Source organism: Triturus cristatus, chromosome 4_2, assembly GCF_964204655.1.
Source record: "Triturus cristatus chromosome 4_2, aTriCri1.1, whole genome shotgun sequence".
In the NCBI taxonomy this organism is placed as follows: Eukaryota; Metazoa; Chordata; class Amphibia; order Caudata; family Salamandridae; genus Triturus; species Triturus cristatus.
This window is the reverse complement of record NC_140586.1, coordinates 558,541,862-558,564,073: the sequence shown is the minus strand read 5'-3', so window position 1 is coordinate 558,564,073 and position 22,212 is coordinate 558,541,862. Positions and strand designations below refer to the sequence as shown.

The window sequence follows — 22,212 nt, the reverse complement described above, 5'->3', positions numbered from 1 at the left end:
GAATGTCTGAGAGACGTAGGGCGCTGCAGCTGTATTGAGGTGAGGGGACATCTGTCCTTGATATCTGCCAAGCTATGAAGTGGGTGTCGGTGCATACATTTGCAAATAAACTACTACCTTTACAGCAAGGTCTGACAGGAAGGGCATTTCCACTGCTCAGGTCTACAAGACTTTTTGATTTGAGTCTGCCTCAAAGACTCGCTACCTTTGGGAGGAGTTGCTTTGGTATCTGTCGTAAAGTAAGTCATATGGGATAAGACGTACCCATCAGGAAAACAAGTTACTTTACTTCAGTAACACTCTATCTGTTGGATACCCTAGCTCATTGCAGATTCCTCATTGCCCTACCACCTTGCCTTCTGAGGAGTGGTCTATTTTGTAACATTTAAAAACGTTCCAAGTTCGTAATAATCACACTGTTACCAACAATTGTGTACACTCTGTAACTTAGGACACAGAAACGGAAAGAGAAGGAACTGACATCGGTGTGCAGGCATGGTGTTTGCATGCAGCTCTGCTCCAGTGCAGTGTGGCATCAGCACAGAGTCACATGATGGCACTTAACCGCGTGCTGGGTGGCACTGATGCAAAATTCTCCAGATCCATTCTGATGTCTGGGGGATATTCTGAAGTGAGAAATCTGCTGTTACATAGGGTATCCACTAGAAAGAGCTTTATCGAATGGCATACTTTTGAAGTATTCCTTATTGAGTTTTTCATTTGAAATATTGGGCAGGGTGACCTTTCCACCATGTATGATGCAGGAATAAAATGATCAAGCATACTTTCCAACACTCTGCTTACCTAATGATCTTCAGCAAAGAGAGTTTTCTGCCCCCTATACCTCCATCAACTAATCTCGTAGAAACCCCTTTGAGGGATGTGTATAATCATAATTTTGAGCTTGTTCTCCAGAATTTTTGTTGATGACATGCATTTATTCTACCTCTTTTTTGTAGATTAGAAAAAGAATACACTACGATAAAGTCTAAGGAGTTGGAAGAACAAGTAGAAATTAAGGTAAGCTATGTAATGCAATCATATGTCCATCTCCAGTTGTTTATAGCATTTCTTCGGTGCACACACTCTTTTAGACACACATTTTTTAAAAATATATATTTCTGTTTCAAATGGTGGCAATTGAGTAAATAAAGTATTTGTTTTTCTATAGTGGCTCATTATAATATGCATTGGTGTTTAATATGTTAATTGTGTTGTTAAATCCAAAATGGCAAATACACTGCGTCCATCCTTGGCATTTTTGTGTCTATGGGAAAGTCTTGTGTGGCAATTAGTGCTTAATTTGTAAATATATATATTTTTTTAAACCGGTGCCGAATTAAGTGCCCATGCCCATATTTTTAGGTCTCGGCCTGGCGAAAGCAGTGCATGCGTTGCTCTGCTATGCAGAGGCCTTTTGGAATCGATACGATTCCAGCGTGCACGCGGGGAGACAAACGAGACAAAAGATGTGCATGCGGGGATTGGATGCTTTACTCGCGGCGTGATACACTGGGGACTTTTTTTCCGCCGCCAGTAAAGGCTGTCCTCGTGTGCACATCTTATGTCCGCCCTGTAATGACGGGCCGCGCTTGTTATGATCAGGCGCGAGCTGAACACTTGTGTCTTGTAAAGTGCTATTTTTAGTAGTTTGGCATACACACGTTATAGTGCCTGGAATTTCGTTTAATATCAAACAAGAATTTCTTGTTTACCGGAAACGTGGAGTATAAACGAGGCCTCTTTTTAATAATTAAAAAAAAAAGTTAATTATTCTTTAATAAACACGCACTTTATTGAATTTTTGTACAAACACCCACAAATCCGCACACAATATTTATCAGCATAATCCCGGAAGATGAATCAAAAGTCCCCCATCAATTATACAGTGCATAGTACGAGGATATACAAATCTTTCCAGAACTATGCGTCAAATAAACCAAAGACCTCCCTAACTAAAACCTACCCCTAACCACCATGAAAAATATAGATTCCCTCCCCCTCCCTCAGTCCCCACCAGCCACGCAGGTATCCGTCTCTGTCCTCATGTAGCATACATGCCGAGGAATATCTATGTGTTAAGTTGTGCGATGATCCCATCTTGTTCCGGGGCTATCTCCCCATCTATGGCCTGCCCTTCACCATCATCATGTGGCTCATAATTTCGTAGTGCCTGTACTAGTGCCTCCCATGCAGCCGCCTCCTCTAGTGCCTTATCATTACGTCTGCGCGCCAATTGATAACGCAGTGCGCCTTCACTGGTGGCCCATTTGAGAAATTCACCCTTCCATCTTTTACTGGTGGGACCCACTGTTGCTTTCCAACGTTTCGTAATTTCTCGTTTTGCTAGTATAAGTCCCATATCTATGAACTTACTTGTAATCTTATTCTTGGGCGTGTGGGGGAACCAGTGCAGTATACTAATGGCCATATCAAACACCAGCCGTCGCTCTATCACCTCATTCAGGGTATCCCCCACCTCCTTCCAGTAAAGACCCATCGCTGGGCAAGACCACAGCATATGTTCCAGCTCCACCCCCACTCTCATACATCTGGGACATGCGGCCTCTTGGACCTTAAAATATTTCTGGATTTTCCCAGGTGTCAGATATGCTCTGTGGAGGACATCGAAGTGTACTAGCTGAAACCTTGCATTCCTCGTGCTCTTCCAGGCCTGTCGCACGATCTGAGCCCAGGCCGTCTCGGGGATATCTTTACCTAGATCAGTTTCCCATTTCCCCTTCAATTCCGCCAGAGGCGGCAGGTTCTCAAGGAGCATTCTAGAATATAGGCACGTGACCGCCTTGAAGGTCCCTGCCGCCATCATGGTGTACTGGCAGGCCATCGACACCTTAGGCTCCATCAAACCTTCCCTCCAGTGTGCCTGTATCGCTCGGGTCAGCGCTGCGTGCAACAAGAAACCCCCCCGCGGCAGATCAAATTTCTCTTGGAGAGTGTTGAACGGTATCAGAATCCCGTCTTCATACAGATCCTCCACCACCTGTAGTCCCGCTTCTTCCCAGAGCTGTAATTGCGACCAATCTCCGCCGTGCGGTAATGCCGTTAGCATCCCCAGCGGCATCTCCGGCGCATACGGATGCAACACTCCCGCCCGGCGCTGGGACTGATTCCAGCAGAGTCCGAAAGTCATCTCCTTGCGAGGAGGTCCCTAGGCTCCAGTTTCTGCTGCAAGGCGATATATGAAAGGACGTGGCGCGGCGTTCCCCCTTCCCTCCCGGATTCCGGTCCCCGGAATACTCGCGCCACATTTTGGGTGAAGATCTGCAATTGAGCTGCTAAATAGTATAATTCAAAGTCTGGGACCGCCAGTCCTCCTTCTGCCTTGGGTCGTATAAGCGTTGCCTGCGCCACTCTACGCCTACCCGCGCCCCAGAGAAAAGATACCACCATCGATTTCAGTAATCTAAAAGTGGAGCTGGGGATCCACACCGGCAATGTCCTAAAATAGGAGTTAATTATTCTTTAAATGTCAAAACACGTCTCCAAGACAGTTGCGAAAAGAAAATAAGTCTATGTCAACTTGGAATAAACCTAGGGTGTCGCTAGGTAACACAGTTCTTCACTCTCTCAGGCTTCAGTCGAGAACGTGCCGGCATAGCTTGTAGCTCTGTTAGAATGATACATATCTCTCCCAACCTAGAGGCCCTAAACCCACCCCACCCCCTCGAAAGCCAGCATGTTGCTGCTTTACGTCGCCTTTACATTTGTCACCCACAGCAAGAATAAATGCTCTTTTACATGAACTCTGTAGCGTGTGTACTCCGGGGAGCCACTAGATGCCAGTATTGCAGCATATCTGCTATGCTGAATTTTATCATTCTTTGCAACAGAGACTGGCTGAGGGAGAGACAGGGAGACTGGGTTAAGTAGGGACAGCTCAGCTGCAGCCTCTCCGATGATCTCCGTCTCAGAAACAATTGACGCACGAATGATGAAAGTCGCCATACCACGGTTTTGGCGCAGTGTGCCCGTAACAGGCAGAAAATGTCACTTCTTGAAAGTGAAAACCGAAATCTGGTAAAGCTGGCAAGTGGCAACCCGTTTTTAAAGTGAAGAAAGAGGCACATTTGCAATTATTTTACAGGGAACTTATTCTTAGAACCACACTTTTAAAATATTTTCATAATTGCCAATATGAAAATAATTACATATTATATCGTATGCTGTCTTTGACCCATGAGTTCTTGAGATCCCTGCTGTGGAGTTGGGCCTTAGGCCCACATTATGGTAATCATGGACACCGACACCAGGAGATGTATAGTAGTAACTGGCCTGGAGCATGTGCACTCCGGCCCCTTTTATTGACAGGGTCACCTGACTGGTGACGCCTGTGGTGGGTGGATGTTCAGTGTGAGTGAAACACTAGACTGTATCCAGCCGGAAATTACATCCCTCCCAAATTTCAATGAAAAGAAACAAACAAAAGTCCAACCTGCAAGAAAACAGCTAAGCAAAAATCACCACCACATGAGTTCCTTCAGGCCGCCTGCTGGGCGGTGTTAGAGTTCTGGACCGCAAGGTGAAAACGTTCGACTCCACTTCAGCCGTGTAGTTCAGACGGCCTGGTCTTGCGGTGTTGATGTCGGTGTATAGAGTTCCATGCTGGTGCATCTGGAGCTGCGGTGAAATCCACTTTGGTGTCAGAGACGATCTGTGTGAGTGAGGCCTTCCTTCGGAGGTGGCGTGCTTGGTGACTCTCCTTACTCCTGACTGCGGGGCGACGTCCGACTTGCCTCTCTCGCCTGGACTCCTCTGCCACTGGAGCCTCTTGGAGGGCTTTTCCTGCTGGCTGCCATGGGACCTTGTGGACCTTCGTGTGAACCGCGCGAAGGCGTCGCTGGGGAACTGCCAACGGACTCACAGCCAAGTCGCTCATGTAGCCTCTGAGGGTGGTGTCATTGTCTGGGTGTCCTCACCGTCTGGACTCTGCATTTCTCTGGCGATCTTGTGGGTGACTATTCTTCAGCTGCGACCTTCGTGTTTCCTGGGCCTGATGTGGAGCTGCGGCCGACCCATCTCTCCTACTCGGACTCCCTTTTCACAGGAGCTCCGTCAATGCCCTTGTCCCCTGGACTGCCACGTGACCGCGTGGGCTGTGCGGCACATTGAGCAGGCCATTCTTAGGGGTTGCTGCAGAACTCCCAACAGGACCACGGCCGAGTCTTGTGTAGTCCCCAAGGGCGGATCTTCCAATGGCCGGGTATGCTCGACTTCGGCAGGCTGTGGATTGACTGGGGTGCACAGACTGTCCCTGGGTGATTCGCCTCCTTGAGCTCCGGTTGTTCAGGGTGTGTGTGGATTCACTCGGGTGGTGCGATGCTCCTTGGTGATGATGCACCTGGAAGGTAGTAACAGGATTTTAGTTTTCTTCAGGGGGCAGACAGGCGGCGCTCTTCTGTCGGGATGACCTTAGGGAGTGAGGAGGACTTGAGGGACTTCGTGGCACTGCTCCGTTGTCTGCAGGCAGGTGCACTGCGAGGTGTGGTGCTATCGATACCAAGCAGCCGGTGACAGGTGAGAGGACGGTCGAACTGCGAAGCGTGGGGCCAGGACGCAGACTGTGCTACTAGCGGCTTACGGTAGGTCCTCCCGCGGAGCTGTCTCCAGTGACGTCTCTGCACCCCGGTGGCTGGCTTGTGGGGATGAACACTTTCCTCAGCGCTGGTGCGATTCCTCAGTTCTGTTGCTCTTCTCTGTTCCATCTTGCGCGCCTGTGGTGGTTGTCTGCCCTGTGGCGTCATGCCACTGTTCTTTCCTCCTTTGCGGAATGGCATCGTGCCACGAACTTCTTCTTCCGACCAGGTTTTTCCTTGGATGTGGCACCCTGAAGAAGGAATTACGTACACTCAATGCACTTAAACAAGACAAGGATATCATTTTTCAACCAGCAGATAAAGGAGGCGCCCTCGTTATCCTCGACACAGAATTTTATGATCACATTGTCAACATGCACGTTAACGATAAAGATAAATACATTCATTTGGATAGCGATCCAACCAGAGAATTTAAAGATTTGTTAGGATCTTTATTAAAGAAAGCAATTGATAACGGTTTGATCACCGAGAACACCAGGAGATTTCTATTGGTAGAAACCCCCCAAATACCCCACATATACATGCTTCCCAAAGTGCATAAGAGTGCTACTAACCCACCATTTCGTCCAATAGTAGCAGGATGCGGATCTATACACGAACCTATCGGACAATTTTTAGACTTTCATCTACAACCATTGGTGCAATCATGGGAGACTTATGTCAAAGACACCACTGATTGCTTACTGAAATTAGAAACCATACGACACCACTTTGCGGAGGACATTTTACTTTGCACCATAGATGTGGTAGCTTTATACACATCTATAGCTCACAATGAAGGTCTCGAAGCGGTGGAGTGGCGACTTTGAGTCTCTTTTTGAACATGAAATGGGCATATTCTTATTGGAGCTTTTACACTTTTCTCTTTATCACAGCTATTTCCTCTGGAAGGATTGTTTCTACTTGCAAAAAACAGGAACATCCATGGGATTTCCCGGGGCACCAGCGTATACGTCAATACTTTTATGGCATATTTTGAATTTCAACACATCCTCCATAACCCAACATGGCGTGAGCATGCAATTCTTTTCTTACGCTACATAGATGATGTTCTAGTGATCTGGAGAGGATCACGAACCACCCTGGAAGCCTGCATTCAAGACCTCAACTTGTATAACCCAAGGATTCAGTTCACTTCCAATATTCAATCCAGCAAGATCCATTTCCTAGATATTGAATTCCAAAAACACCCACTGGTCTTCAAACAGCAGTGTATAAAAAACCCACTGATGTTAACAACGCGTTGCACTTTACCAGCGCACATCCGTATTCTCTTAGAAAACATCTACCTGTATCTCAATTTATCAGGATTAAAAGGATAACATCTGATAACACGTTATGTACTAAACTCATAGAAGAACAAAAAATGAGATCCAAGGAACGTGGTTACCCTGAGGACGTGCTGTTCGCAGCTGAAAGGACAGTGGCTCCTAAAAAACGTGAAGAACTCTTACTTCCATCGCACGGATCAACGTGAAGTATTTGTTTTAAAATACTCAGTACAATCCTCACAAATTAAGAAAATCATTAAAAAACGCTGGGAGATAATCACACAAGAAACTGACTTCACAGATTTATTTAGGATTAAATCTATTTTATTGTCAAAGCCCAATCCAAGGAACAGGAATAAGATGCCTACAACCCAGAGGGCCGGCGTACTGTGTATTCGCTTATATCAAGAGGCAACAAACTATATAACATTGTCCACAATTAAACACAGCAAGTCGCCTACAACCCTTCTGGGCTGGCCGCGTCTGCAAAATGTGGGTAGTAGCTCATACATGCCCGAGGGCCATGTGGAATAGTCAAGGAGCACTAAGGCCATGCCTGTAGTCAGGCGGCCAGCTGAGTCTACAAGCTCCAAGAGGTGCTCCAGAATTGAACAGGAAACAAAATTGGAATATAAAGGAAAAAATAGATCCAAAGAACTCAGAACTCCCATCCCACCCCAACCCCCCCTTTCCTGAGAATGTAGCTGGGATCCTTGCTGCCCCTCTAAGTAGCTCTGCAGCAGCTCCCTCGTGGGGGTCCTGAACCCCCCCCCCCTTTTCCCCTCCCGCCCCTAATCCTGCCCCCCCCCCTCCCCACGTTCCATGTCCATCTCCTCCTCACCCCTCAGGGACTCCACCAGTCTGTAAGCTTTACTCCGTCTTCTGATCCTCGGATAGGCGCAGTAAGCGCAGAAATCGGGGACAAGTAAACTCCCGAAATTCAGAGGCCAACAAAGCCAAGAAGGGTTTCCACAGCTCCCCATATTTGGAACCCTCCCCTGTTTATGTTAATGTAAGTTTTTCCATGCCCAGGACCTGCCATAACCGATGTAACCACCCAGTGAAGGTTGGAGTGTTGTTAGTGCGCCAATGAATGAGTATATTTTGTGTCGCTGAGCCCAGCGCTATGGCTATCAATCTTCCCCTACGTGTTCGAAGCGGATAGGTCAAGGGATTTGGAAGGCCCAGTAGCGTATATGCAGGGAAGCGCGGTATCTCTGTATTAAAGTGCCTGTCCACCTCATCGAGTACCTGCGACCAGTACGGACGGACATACTCACACTCCCAAAGTAAATGGGTCAATGTGCCCACCTGCCCACATCCCCTCCAACAACACGCCTCCCTCTGATGGTCTATGGCATGTAGACGCTCTGGGGTGTAATACCAGTAGGTCGCAATCTTCGTGAGCGTGTCAGTGAGGCCCATATGGTATGCGGAATGGCGGGCTCTATAATATATTCCCTCCCACTCCTTGTGAGTCAAAGTGCGACCCAGCTCCCTCTCCCACTGTGTCCTACCCGCATTATAAGTATGCATGTGTCGGACTTGTAGCATTTTATACAAATCGGAGATTAGTTGGTTATCCGATGTACGCGTTAGGAGCCATTTCTCATACTGCGAGAATCTCCGATCTGCCAACGGGCGCACTCGTCTGTCCAGCGCCCAATGCCGAACCTGCAGGTAACGGAGCCTCTCCGTCTCCTGCAGCCCGTATTCCTGTTTGAATTGCGTGAAGGGACAAACACCATCTCCATCGTACATGTGGTAAAGAAAACGACAACCCAACGGCTTCCACTTGCAATATGCCTCCGTGTCTATCCCGGGGGTGAATTGCGGATTATCGAACAAGGGGGTAAGCGGAGAGGGGAAGGTGGTGAATTCATGCGTGATATTGGTGCGGTCCCAGATCTCTAAAGGCACACGGGTGATGTGTGAGGCGTAGAGGTTAGGGGGCCTGTGCTCCTTACGTAGGAAGGGAATTTCCTGCAGGGGCCAAGCTGCAACTGCTTGGTCTTGAAACAGCCAGTGTTTCTCTGACTCTCAGCGACTCCACTCTACCAAGCAGCGCAGCTGTGTGGCCTGGAAGTAGAGCTGAAGATTAGGAATCCCCAACCCCCCGCTCTCCGGTGGGAGAGTGGATAACAGCCTCTTCATTCGTGGTTTCCGCCCGCTCCAAATGAATTGGGCCAGCTCCGATTGCGTCCGTCGGAGCCATCCGAAGGGCGGGTATAGAGGAATCGCGCGGAATAGATAAAGAAGCTGTGGCAGGACTGTCATTTTGACCGCCGCAACTCTACCCAACCATGAAAGGGGGCAATACTTCCATCGCCCCAGCTCCCGGCGAATCTTTCGACGCATGGCCGCGTAGTTGAGGGCCACCACCTGCGGCAATGTAGGAGCCAGCTGAATCCCCAAGTAGGGGATGGACTCCCCCTCCCACTGGAAGGGGAGTAGGGTCTGCAGGTATTCCCGGGTGGGCCGGGACAGGGATAGGTCAAGGGCCAGTGACTTGTCCATATTTACCTTAAACCCCGCTACACGTGCAAAGGTGTCCAGGTCCGCTATGCAGGCCGGAAGGGACTCCCGCGGGTTAGCGATGGAGAACAGCACATCGTCTGCATAGAGTCTGATAGTGTGTATATATCCCCCAAACCTAATACCGGAAATACCTGGATTCTGTCTGATCTTCTGGGCCAGAGGCTCCATATAAGCGGCAAAAAGCAGCGGTGACAGCGGACACCCCTGTCTCGTGCCCCGCTCTATCCGGAAGCTGGAGGACGTGTGTCCATTCACTCGAACCGCCGCCGAAGGGAATTTGTAACAATTAAAGATATGGGTGCGGAATTTCTCTCCGAGGCCCATTCTCAGCAACACCTGCTCTAAATAGGGCCAGTGGACCCGATCGAACGCTTTTTCCGCATCGATCGTGAGCAGCATGTACTCTCCCGTTGTCCGGGAGGCCTTCTCAACCAGGTGCAGGACTCGTTTCGTATTGTCCGGAGCTTGACGCTCTGGGATAAATCCCGCCTGATCTGGCTCGATAAGACCTGGCATACAAGGCGCCAACCGGCTGGCCAGTATTCCCGTATAGAGCTTGAGATCGACATTCAATAAGGAAATGGGACGATATGCCCCACAACGGGTCCAGTCCTTCCCCGGCTTGGGAATGACCGTTACGTGGGCCCCCAACAAGTCCGCAGGGATCGCTCCCTCCGTCGAAAAGGAATTGAAGAGCTGGGTAAGCAGGGGCGCCAACAGGGTATAGAATTGTTTATAGAAGATAGCGCCCCGGGGCTTTCCCCAGTTTCAACCGTGAGATGGCGGCGATCACTTCCTCCGGACGGATGTCCCTGTCCAGCTGGTCCGCCTGGCCTCTAGACAGAGTTGGGAGGGTGAAAGAAACCAGATAGTCCGCCCCATGATCGGCCGTCAGATGAGAGCCGGCGTAGAGGTCGGCATAGTATGCACGAAACGCCTCAGCTTTGTCTCGATCTTCTGTGATTCTCGTGCCGTCCTCCCGACATATTTCACGAACCCCCTGTCGGTTGCGGGCTTCCCGGAGCTTATGGGCCAAAAGGCGCCCGCACCGGTCTCCCCCAGTATAATAAGCGTGTTTTAAGCGCAGGGCAGCGTACTCTGCTCTATCTTGATCCAGAGCCGCCAACTGTTGTCGGGCGGCCTTAAGTTGGCGCCACACCCGGGGAGCCCCCGTCCTCTGATGTATCTGTTCCAATTCTTTAGTTGTCCGTATGAGCTCTTCCCTCTTACGCCCCCGCTCCCTATTGTCGGCGGTCGAAATAGCAATGAATTCCCCCCGAAGAACGGCTTTCAATGCTGCCCATTGGATCGCTAAGGTTGTGTCAGTATTAGCGTTGTGCGAGAGAAAGTCGTTGATAGACCTACGTATCTGCCCCATTACATCCTCTCGATGCAGCAAAGTGTCCCTGAGGCGCCATACTCTGTCTGGATGCACTACCGGCGGCAGGGCCAGAACCGTGAGGAGCGGTGCATGGTCGGAAAGGGAGGCCACTCCGATCTCCGCCTCTGAGGCCATTGCCCGGACTGTGGAGGAGGCCAAAAAATAATCCAACCTGGCATAAGTCTTATGCGCATGGGAATAATAGGAAAACTCTCGGCCCCGGGGGTGGAAACTCCGCCACAAGTCGCACAATCCTAAGTCTCGTAGGCGGGTCAGACCCGCCACCGAGAGTGCCCCCGCCTGATGAGTGCGCTGGCAGGACCTATCCTGTATATTGTCAAAAACAAGATTCAGACCCCCCCCCAGAAGAACATTGCGGTCGCTTGTGGCCGTAATTTCCGTGAGAGCGGCCTGTAAAAAACACTCCTGGCCCTCGTTAGGGGCATAGAGGGAGCCAATGGTGAAGGTCTGGGCCCCCAGAGCAAACCTGTAAGCCAAAAGCCGCCCCCTGATCTCCGCCACCTTCTGCAGGACCTCCCTCCGAAACCGCTGGGCCACTAGAATCGCCACCCCAGCTGCCTTGGTGGGACCAGAGGAGAAGAGTTGCGTCTGGAATTTACGGGAACGGAGCCGGCAACAGTCCTGCGCTAGGAGGTGCGTCTCCTGCAGGAGAAAGATGTCCGCCCGTGAGTTTTCTAGACAAGACAGGACAGCCCTTCGCTTGATTGGGTTGTTAAGCCCCCGTACATTGAGTGATAGTACTCTAAGAGTATGTGGAGCCATTGGCTTTACCTGTAAAACTTAGGTGGTACCTGACCCGCGATGCAGCGCACTAAAAGGGAGCGCATCATGGGCGGATGTCGTGCACGCACCGCAGCCTGTCGACTGACGCAACCCCACCTAATGATGGACGTGGAACCCCAAACCCTCTTGTAAATAATGCCCCCCATCTCCTACCCCAACCCCACAACCGTAAAACAGAACGAATGAAAAAAAAAAAAAAAAAAAGGATAAGTCCAGAACCAATGTCCTCTACCTTTCAAAGACTGGTGAGAAAGCAGCGAGGAATAAGTTGTCACAATGGGGAGACCTCTCTCCCCCCCGACAGCCCAGCCAACGAGCCGGACACAGCAGTGCGTAGTTCAGGTGGGTGAGGAGGCGTGCAGCCCCGCAGAGACAGTCTCCAGCGCTGCCTGTTGGCCCCTGAGGATCTCCGCCGCCGGGGCCTTCTTGGCTCGCCTGCTGCGACCCTGCCTGTGCCACCCCGGCCGGGCAGGCTGCTTGTCTGTCGAGCCACCATCAACCCCACTGTCCTCTGCCGGCAACTCTACTTCCAACAACTGTGCCGCCTCCTTCAAGGAACGCAATTGGTATAAAGTGTTATCAATACGGAACACTAGGCGAAAAGGATGCCCCCAGCTGTACGGGATGTTGCGCTGCTGTAGATGTGGCGTGATCGGCCGAAAGAGTCTGCGCTTGTGTAGCGTGAGCGCTGAGAGGTCTTGATAGAGGACCGGTGCGTGTTCCCTAAATGTCACTGGGTGCTTCTGACGTGCCTTCCGGAGTATGTCTTCCTTAGTACGGTAGTCCTGAATGCACACCAGAATGTCCGAGGGGGCGGCGGCCTCCGACCTGGGGGGCCCTACCCTATGTGCCCGATCGATCCGCAGCTCCGCATCCAATGGACGCTCCAGGATGTGGTTAAAGGGTGCCTTCGTGAAGCCAAACAGATCTTTCGTGTCCTCAGTGCTCTTCACTCCGCGGACGCGGATATTATGGCGCCGAGAACGGTTCTCAAGATCCTCCACGTGGGACTGGAGGTCCACCTGCTGATCGTGGATCCAGATAAGCTCCTGCTGTAGCGCCGCCAGCTCCGTGTCCCGCCCGTCGCCCTTTTCCTCCAACGCGGCGACACTCTCTCCGATTCCGTCCACGTCTCTGCAGAACTCCTTAAGTTCTGATGTGAATTCCTTTTGAAGATTTTGGATGTCTGCTCGCAGGGCAGTGAACATGGACTCCAGGAAGAACTTCGTGATCTGTTCAGGTCCCTCCCGCAGCGCGGCCGAGGGGCCGGGCGCCGCCGCCGCCATGGCGCCCAGCGCGGGACCCGCCGGAGCGTGGGCAAAGAGTTCTTTCAGAGTCTTATCTTTCCGTTGCTTTGGGGGGGACCATTACGTGCACCTGCTCTCCCCCTCGCGGGAAGGCACAGCCCCGCCGGCCCACGACTCACCACCAGGAGCTCGTTCCACAGCTGCCGCACCCCACCACTTGCTGTCAATCTACCCCGGTTGGGCGTATCCAGTGTCAGAGGCTACTCAGGTGAGCTGTGCCCCCAGTCCTGTCTCACGGAGCCCCCAACGCCAGGCCATCCGCTCCTGCCACGAACCCCGCCACAATCCTCAGCAGCGCCGCGAGACCTCAACACCACGCGTCCCCGATGGGCCACTCCCGCGCTGTCGCCTGCTTGGATGTCTGGTGCAAGGGGCTCCTCGAAGCGCGCTGAGTCTCCCCCGGTCCCCCAAGGCGTCAGGCCACTCCGGGATGCTGCCCCAGGGCGGAGGAACGTCACCACAGCCCACTGGGCCTCCGCCTATGCTCACTACCGCCGGGCGGCACCCCGGGACACGCAGGCCCTCTTCACCACTCAAAACAGCCGGCCCTGGTCGCACCCCAAAGTCCGCAGCTTCTGCAGGGCCCGCAGCTCCCCAACGACGCGCCGCGCGGTCGCAGGTGCCGCTGGTCGCTGTGAGCCTCCAAGGCGCCTCCAACACTCAGCCGGCCCCGTTCTCTCACCTCACAGGCTCCCGTTGGCAGCGTCGAAGGCCGCCTCCCTCCCGGGTATGCCCCGACAGTCTGGGCGAGCCCCTCCGCGTCCCCGGCTTCTCGGGCTGCTCTGTGCCCGCCGACTTCCTCCAGCTCCTCCCAAAAGCGGCAGATCGGCCTCGCGCCTCCAGGCCGCGAACCCCCCACCCAAAGTCTTAAGTTGCTGGCGGGCATATTAGGGTCAGGCAGGCACCGCCTTCAGCCTTGCGTAAGTAGTGGCCCCTGGGCCCCCCCTCCATGTATGCCAGGTACTCACAGTGCCTTGCTGGGAAGAATGGGCCGACCTCCTCTTGTTCCCCTGCTAGTGGGGGCAGCGCCACTTAGTACTCACTTTTTGTCAGCCATTGCAGGGACAGGCACCTCATGGTCCAGAGTGTCGAGTGGGCCCTGCAAAGTTCTCCTCTTGGCCCCCGCCGGTCCGGCGATTCAAAATTGCTTGGGGGGCCCTCCAGCTGATGCGCGTACTCTCAGGCTAAAGAAGGTGGTCGCCTCCGCGGGGATTCCAGCCGCGTGTACGAAGCCCGCTTCAGCCTCTGGTGTCTCGCTGCAGCCCTTCGGTCCGCTGGGGGTCTCCCGCCAATTTACACCATTAGCAGATTAAATGGGGCTCCTGGGTCGCCCCCCAGAGCCTCCATGGCCCACCTCAGAGTGTCTCCGCCCCGGCCGCGGTGGAAAGAATGGCAATTACTTCCCCGCTCGTCGGCTCCTCACCTCCGTTGGGGCGCAGTGCAATCCGGCCGCCATTATCTGTCAGCACGGGGTCCTGCAGAGCCGCAGGGACCTCCCGTTGGCTGCACGCTGTTTCTTTTGTCCTCCGATTCGAGCATGCGTGCTCAGACATACATCCGCAGGGTTCTTAGTGGGGTAGCAGTCTCCTCCTGTGCCACAGTTCTCATTTGCGCCGCACCACGGCTCTTCCGACGCGAACGGCCGCCATGTTGAGGAATTCTTTCCGGGGCCGTCTTAGGCCATTATCTGTCCGACGCTGGAGCGGTGAGCTCGGCCGGAACCTTCAATCCGCTGTCCAGTGTTTCCCCCACATCCGGATGCTTGGGAGGCTGTCGGGGGACCCTACAAAGCACCTCAGGCCATCAGATCTACGGGGCCTGGGATGGAGCCGAACAAAGTCATGTCCGATCGGCAAGGATGCCTGGCCAAGCCCCCTCACGGATTTATTTAAAGGTCAACCACTTTTTGCGCACACCAGATCTAAGAATCTCAGAGAACTACTCAAACAAAAACACCTCTCTACCAGACAAACATACAAAGGTATGCGTAAATGTCACAACTGTGGACAATGAGGCAACGTAATTCTTGGCAACACTTTTGCACATCCTCAGACAGGACAGAAGATCACATTGAAACACTCCTCAGATTGCAATACTGAGGGGGTAATTTACGCTATTCAATGTCCTTGCGGGCTTGTTTACGTAGGCAGAACTTCCAGAATTAAAACTAGAATTGTGGAACACAAAAGCACTATACGTAATAAAAATTTCAAATCATGCCTCGCAGCACATTGGGTCAACACTTCACACACCATACCACAACTACGTTTTACCATTCTGGAAAAAATTAATCCAAGCACAGGTACAGACTTGCACACAGTTTTAGCTCGCAAAGAGACTTTCTGGATCAAAAATCTTGGCACGCTAACTCCAGGCGTGCTTAATGACTACGTGGAACTATTATGCTTCTTATAATGAGCTTTTTCATTAAGCATATGCTCATGTTTTCAGTTAACCTAGCATACAACTTCATGTACAGGATTTGCACTCTTACTATTATTTTCCGACTCACCACTTTTCCTTTTCTCTTTTTTTTCCTTTAATCCCAATACCTACGTTTCATCTCACTAAGCCATTTAGGAAACATTCGGTCTTGTTTGGCACCCACACACACTTGCAATAAAAAAAAATTCTCACAGTCACACTTTTTTGTATCGCCGCCCCTTTAAATACACGACGATCACGTACGGTTCAACACGCATGCCTCCGGCGATGTTGGAATACAGGAAACGCCAAACACCAGTGCAGTCACGGAGGTAAGCCCACTAAAAACCTGGAGGCTTTTTCCCATTTAATTTATTAAACCATCCTCGTTCCAAAACTACCTATGAACTGACGTTTGAATACATATTTTTTCTAGCCTCCCTTAGATTGGTTACGTTTCCTGCGCTTTGATCTTATCGGGTAACACTCCACATTACGCACTAGGGGTATCACACATGGGTGCATAAAGTTTGTTTCCTCCCCATACGTTGGACAGGATACACATGACTATCTTTACTTTGTTCTAGCAGACTTGGTAGTACTAATTTCCAGTCGGCAAGCTGTCTCATTCTCCCGCCACTTTTTGAATCGGGATAATCTCCGTAGTGAGTATAACTTTGTTGAACACTTTCTTTCATGTTTCAGCCGTTCGTGCACTCGCTGTAGATATCTTTGCGCACATCAACTTTAAATTTTACTCTCTACCATCGTGCACTTTCATTTTTCGCGCATTAGCGTGTACCCTGTTTCACTCGCACGTCGTTCTGCACTTCATATTGGTGATTCGGTTTGCGTGAGAATGCATTTCACCTTGCTACAATTTCACATTGTGTCTCCTTCACTTAGCTTGCAACTGCTCATCACCTTCTGAGTGCAAATCCTAATTTAGCAAACTTGAACATGTACAACCCTATGAATAAACGTCATTTTTGCTCTGTTGTAGTTCTAAAAACGGTGGACGTTTTCGAAACCTATGTCTTCTTGATGATGTTTATCCCCTGAAGAAGGGTTGAATAACCCGAAATGCATTGGGACTTTCTGTTTAAATGAAGACTATGTTAATTCGGGACTTTTTGTTGAAATTAAGACTTTGTTAATTCAAGCAGTTCATTATCTCTATGCATGGTTCTTGTGTATCAACAGGACCTTAACTATCAAGGATAGAATTATTTTGTCATATGTTGCATAATATATACTTTTGTAAAACACAACCTGTCATGTTTCCATTGTAATAATTTCACAGTGTAATGTTTTACGTACATTGTTGTCTAGATAAATAACGTCTGCACTGAACTTGTTAGAGACCTTCGAGTCAACAGCTGTGCGTCATACAGGTTTGGGTCATCCCAATCCTCCTAATTTTGTGATACCCTGCCACCTGTCATGTCTGCTTCACATGGACATCTCACTGGTTGCGTCGATCTTATGACGGTCTTCCCTTCTCTCTTGTGGGACTGTTGCAGGCCTGTCCCGTCCGTCGGACTTGCATGTGCTTCTTGGGGACTTCCATTGGCACCATCCCCTCTTCAGGGATCTCGCGGTGTCCCACTTCTCTTCACTCGAGGGAATCTGGCTTGAGCCCCGAGGCTGTGCCGTCGTGGCGCCTGCTTCTTCCTTTCTTCTGGTGCGCTCGTCCGGACTGTTCACTCTGCGTGAAAGGCTCCTTTGTTGCTGTGCGCTGTGACGTCCAGTCACGTGTCGCTGTGCTGTTGAAGCATCTGTTGCTGTGGCGGCCTACCACGTGGGGTGTTGCGTACCTCTCTTGCTGTCTTAGGTCCCTGTCGACTCCGTCTTGAGGCAGTGCGAGGGAGGACCCTGTGTTGTCTTAGGCCCACTGCGGGGCTTCTCTGGTGCGGGGGAGACGTGGGTGCTCTCCTACCTGCGTTCAGCAGTGCTTCTTTGTGGAGATGGCTCTGTATACCTGGGTGCTTGCTTGTGCGTCAGGTTCGCTGGCATTGTCTTCTGCGCGCACCTGGTGTAGTGCGCTCCGCCTTCCTCTGGGGCGCTTTCTTCTGGCACGTGGTGCGCCTGGGGTGTAGTTTGCCGTGGTGTCTGTACCCCGGGAGGAGCAAATGATGCGATCTCTGGTCCGGCGGAGGCGTTGGGCAGCCACATACGGTGCGCGCTCTGCACCAGTCTTATCTTGTGCTGTAGTGGGGTAGTTACCTTGAGACGTCACTGTCTGGCTGATCTTCCATTCTTGCTAGTGGGCTTTGTCATGGGTGTTGCTGCTTGAGTGTGGTCGTTGCTGGTCTGGACTGGAGACGCATCGGGCTTGTAGGGGTCTTTGGTGGTGTGCAACAGCCTTTCCCTCCCGGGCCTCAGCCTATGCTGTCAGGTCCGCTGGTGCATCTTCACGCCCACATCTGGCTTGGGCACTTGGTTGTCTGCCTGGGTGCCCTCTTCTGGCAGTTGGCTTACCCTTTTCTAGCTTCGCGTTGGTGCCCGGTCACCACAGGGGATGTGTTTTGCACCTTCTTTTCATGTGGAGGTGTCAGACAGCCGTTGGGATTCACGCAGTGTCCATTTATCTCCTTGGGGTCATTTCCTCTTCCCACACGCTGACACTCGGTGGGCCTCTGCTGGGGGAGAACAGATCGATGGCTGTAGGCTGCGACAGTGGTGCTTGCTGTCTCTCGCTGTCTCTGTAGACGCGCTGTGCCTTCCTCTGGGGATTGGGGCAGCCTTGCTGATATTGCGTAAGGTGGCGTTTGTGTTGTTAGGAACCGTAGAAGTCTATTCCACAGAGGTTGGGGTATGTGTACTGCTCTCGCAGGGAGTGTGCATTTTGCCTTCGATTGTCCTTTTCAACTGTGTCTGACATGCAGGGAGCAGCTCACTCTGTGCCATGATTGGTGCCTGCGCAGCTCTCCTCTTTATTGTGACTGCTGTAGTCAGTGGCAAGGCTCTTGCAGGTGCAGCTTTAAGCCAGTTATGTGCTTCACTGGGGGCGTGGCTCCTCTTGATGCCCAGGAGGATCTCTTGTGCAGTTGCCAATCTGCAGGGTATTATCTCGTGCTTCTGGCGGCAGTGTACACTGGTGTTTGTGTGGTTTGTTTCATTGGCCCCCCCAGGTGGCGCTACAGCAGGGGGCTTTGCAGTGCTCGCGTTAGGCTGGGCGACTTGACTGCCCTTTTCTCTGTCATTTACTTCTTCTCTCTCTTGTGGTGACAAGGGACCACTTGGTGGATTTAGCCCGGCTGTTCCTTCTGGGAGCTGGCCTTCTCCGGCAGCCTTTCCTCTTGACGGAATTTCAATGTTTTGTGGCCGGTAGATGTAATACAGCAGCATGCCACCAGGTGGTGCCTTGTTTGCTGCTCTCGGGCTGCTGCCAGTCGGTAGTCTCACCTGATGGCAGGCGCGCAACACCCATTGGACTGACAGGGCTTCAGCCCCCCCCCGTCGTGTGTGGCAGCCCGGGATGAGACACCTTCCCGGGCAGAAAAGCAGCCGCACCCGAGCACTTCACAGGTCTTTAGAAAGACCATTTGCATGTTAATGAGGCCGTGCTGTTGTTTCACCCCTTCTAAGAGCCCCTGCAGCTCCACTCTGCCTATTGCTTCAAGTTCAGCCCCCCCCAGAAATTTTTGCTCAGCCCCCCCCCGAAATTTGGCTCTAGTTGCGCCTCTGCCTGATGGAGTGTGTGGGGAGGGACTGCCTTGCTTGATTGACTGTCTTTAGCCTGCGCCGTTCCCGTTCCCGTTCCTCATGTATGGGTGAGTGTCCCTTCAGCTACTCAGACACTGTCTGCAGGGAGGTGCCGATGGCTGTCCTGCCTCCTGAGGAAATGCGCATCTTTGTGCTGCTTCGGCAGGGCGCAGTGACTCAGCCACTAGGAGGCGCTGTGGCTGCCTCGCGCGTGCTGCGACGATGTCCTGCAGTGGCAGGAAGGCCGAGGACCGGAGCGATTCCTGCTCCCGCTAGGCCACGGTACTGTGTCGCACGTCATCAGCACACGGAGGAGAGTGCAAGCTGAGTGCCAGTTGGCATGCTTCAGTGGTCCAGCAGGCTGCATCGGGCTGGTATTGCCGGTGTGGGCTTCACAGTGCTGCGGCCGGCGTGACCTGTAGTGCTGGCCGCTGTTGGCGCTTTAGCCGCTTCGCTGGGGCAGCAGTTTCCTAACTTGTGCTGGTATGCCTGGTCCGTCTCTAGCCGGTGTGGGAGCGTGGGGCGCACGCGTGTAGGCTGCTATCTGTGGACGAGTTGTGGCCGTGCTACGCCTGAACAGGGGACTTCACCTCACCTCGAGGGTGCACCAGGATGCATCCTTTCCTTTCTCGGTGCAGAGCAGACCGGTGGGGGCAGCCCATGGAGGCCTCAGGGCTGCGTGCTTCTTCTCGTGGCTGTTGTGTCCCTCACCGACCTCTCACGGCTAGGCTGCAGCGATGGCAGTGCGGCTGCGGTGCTGATATGCACACAGGGTGACCCTTGTCCGCCCCAGCACAGCCTCGGCCGTCGAGCCAACAATATGTCTGTAGAGACCTCCCGGCGGGCTGCGCTGACTCTCCAGGGTCTAGAAGGCAGCGATGTCGCAGTTCGGGCTCATTCCTTCCCCCTGGGGGAAGATGCTGCGCAAGCGGCAGGTACGCGGGATCAGACCCACCTCGTCGCCATTGTGGAGTTGGGCCTTAGGCCCACATTATGGTAATCATGGACACCGACACCAGGAGATGTATAGTAGTAACTGGCCTGGAGCACGTGCACTCCAGCCCCTTTTATTGACAGGGTCACCTGACGGACGCCTGTGTTGGGTGGATGTTCAGTGTGAGTGAAACACTAGACTGTATCCAGCCGGATACTACACCTGCTCACAACAGTGCAGCATCTATACAAAGTTTTTATTTCAACATTCGGATTAAAAAACGAAATAAAATAAATGTATTTGAAAAAAATGAAAGCACGTGCGTATTTGCATATGCATTTAATCTCCAGTTACCTCGCCCCTATTCGCAATGCTGCCAGACAAGGACTAGTGTTCTTTGCAACGTGCGCGCGCATATTCCAACTCTTTACTAATTCACCTTGATTGCCGTGTATTTAAAGTCTTCCGGTGCTTTCCTGTTTGACTTTTTCTGCCAGTAGTCCAAATGTTATCATTTTAACAATATTAAATCAACCGTCTTTCAGGTTTACACAAAATATACTTCTAGCAAAGTAAGTGTCTGCTCTCATTTCTGTTTTTTCCCTCTTGCTCTCACATTTGTGGTACATGTAACTGATGCATTTACTTCCAATCACTGGTTCTTGCATTCAATAGTACTAATGCTAAACTGCCTTCAACATTGCATTAATGAGCATTGACTTGTTAATTTGCAGTTAGTGTGTGGGTTGTGGGGACCATTTGTTCACTGCATCTAAAAAGATGATTCACTCACTCTATGCACTTTGTTTTTATTTTGTAAGAGCAATCCCTGGTAACAAAAAAATGGTTTTCTATAGGAGCTTGTGTGTAGGGTTATGTATAGTTTAAATATTTTGGTTTTTTTAAATAAAGGAGTTTTCATTTGTTCATAAGATCTACTGCATCCTTAAGAGCATTCATTATCTCATTCTGCTTGGGGCCATTGATTGGTCTCCTATTGGAGTAATCCATATTATTACCCTAGTACAATTGAATTCCACTTATGTAATCACAATTGACGGGATTGTTGTATTTTGTCTGTGAAATCCATGGCAAACTGTTTGAACTGTTTCTAGGTACTTATATGTTAACCGTGATATTCACAGCCACATTTCAAACACACGTATTACAAATCTGCCTTCTGCTTTGACTGTATGCATTTGCTAGTGGTGGGGGTTCTTGGGACTACTGCACCCACAGTACAGCTGAAGAAGGCGGGCCACAAGACACAGGCGCTATTTAGAGCTCCAACGACACCCGCAGTGCGGGACATTTGCTAGTGCTGGGGCGCTTGGGACTAATGCACCCATAATACAGCTGGAGGATGAGGTGGACCACAAGGCACCAACATTATTTAGAGCACCATCGACGCCCGCAGCATGGGCGGCCCGGGGCGCTACCCAATGGGCTTTGGCCTAGAGCGGGCCCATTGGTGCCTGTCTGAGCCTGGAAGAGGCAGTGCTTGCCCAGCCCTCGTGGGCCCTACATGTTTTAGCCTTACTGTTGATGTGCTCCTTTTATAATGAATAGGAGGAAAGTTGCTAGTGCATTGCCTGATATAACACGTTCGAAAAATCATACTCTATCCACTTCTAAAGACACTTTTTTTTATTTTTTATTTTATTTTAGCATGAGCAGTTGGGTCCTAGATGTTCTAATCACAGAGGCATAGAGATGCCTTAGTAGTCCAACTGTGAATACTTGCCCCTCAAAAGATTGTTAGCCATTGGTAAAAATGAGAGAAAATGTAGTACTCAATACAGTTGTTGAAAGAATCCATCAGGTTTGAAACCTTGTGTTTCCAGCATGCCACTGTTGATTGACACTGACGATTTGGTCTCTAGTGTGATTCCTAACCAGGAATATGGTGGTAACTCACTCTGTAAGGCCTCCTTAATTCTACCCAATGTATGTAATCCTAACACAGCCCTTACTTTGGAGTCTGCTCATTGTTTGCCTTGAAATAAAGCATATCTGATAATTCCATACCTAGAATATTTTCTGCTTTTGAAACCGTTTTTGAACATCTTTTTCAATGACTGGACTCTTTAGAAACTAAGGTTGTCAGCTTGAACATACCAAGTAATGACTTAAGGACTTGCAGGGAGCTACCTGTTTTCCAGGTCCAATCTGATACCTTGGATGGGATTGATTCTTCAATTATGGTGCCCATACTTACTCATTACAATGC

At 51.1% G+C, this 22,212-nt stretch overlaps 1 protein-coding gene across 4 annotated transcripts in view; it reads left to right on the top strand.

The window, feature by feature from the left end:
* The window catches only part of EVI5 (ecotropic viral integration site 5), a 1,102,294-nt gene that overhangs the window by 576,027 nt on the left and 504,055 nt on the right, over positions 1-22,212 (top strand). For all 4 annotated transcript variants that reach the window (XM_085602190.1, XM_085602187.1, XM_085602191.1 and 1 more), the window contains one exon: positions 960-1,020. In XM_085602190.1, coding sequence (XP_085458316.1) covers positions 960-1,020 — 61 coding nt within the window. The remainder of the gene's footprint in view (positions 1-959; positions 1,021-22,212) is intronic.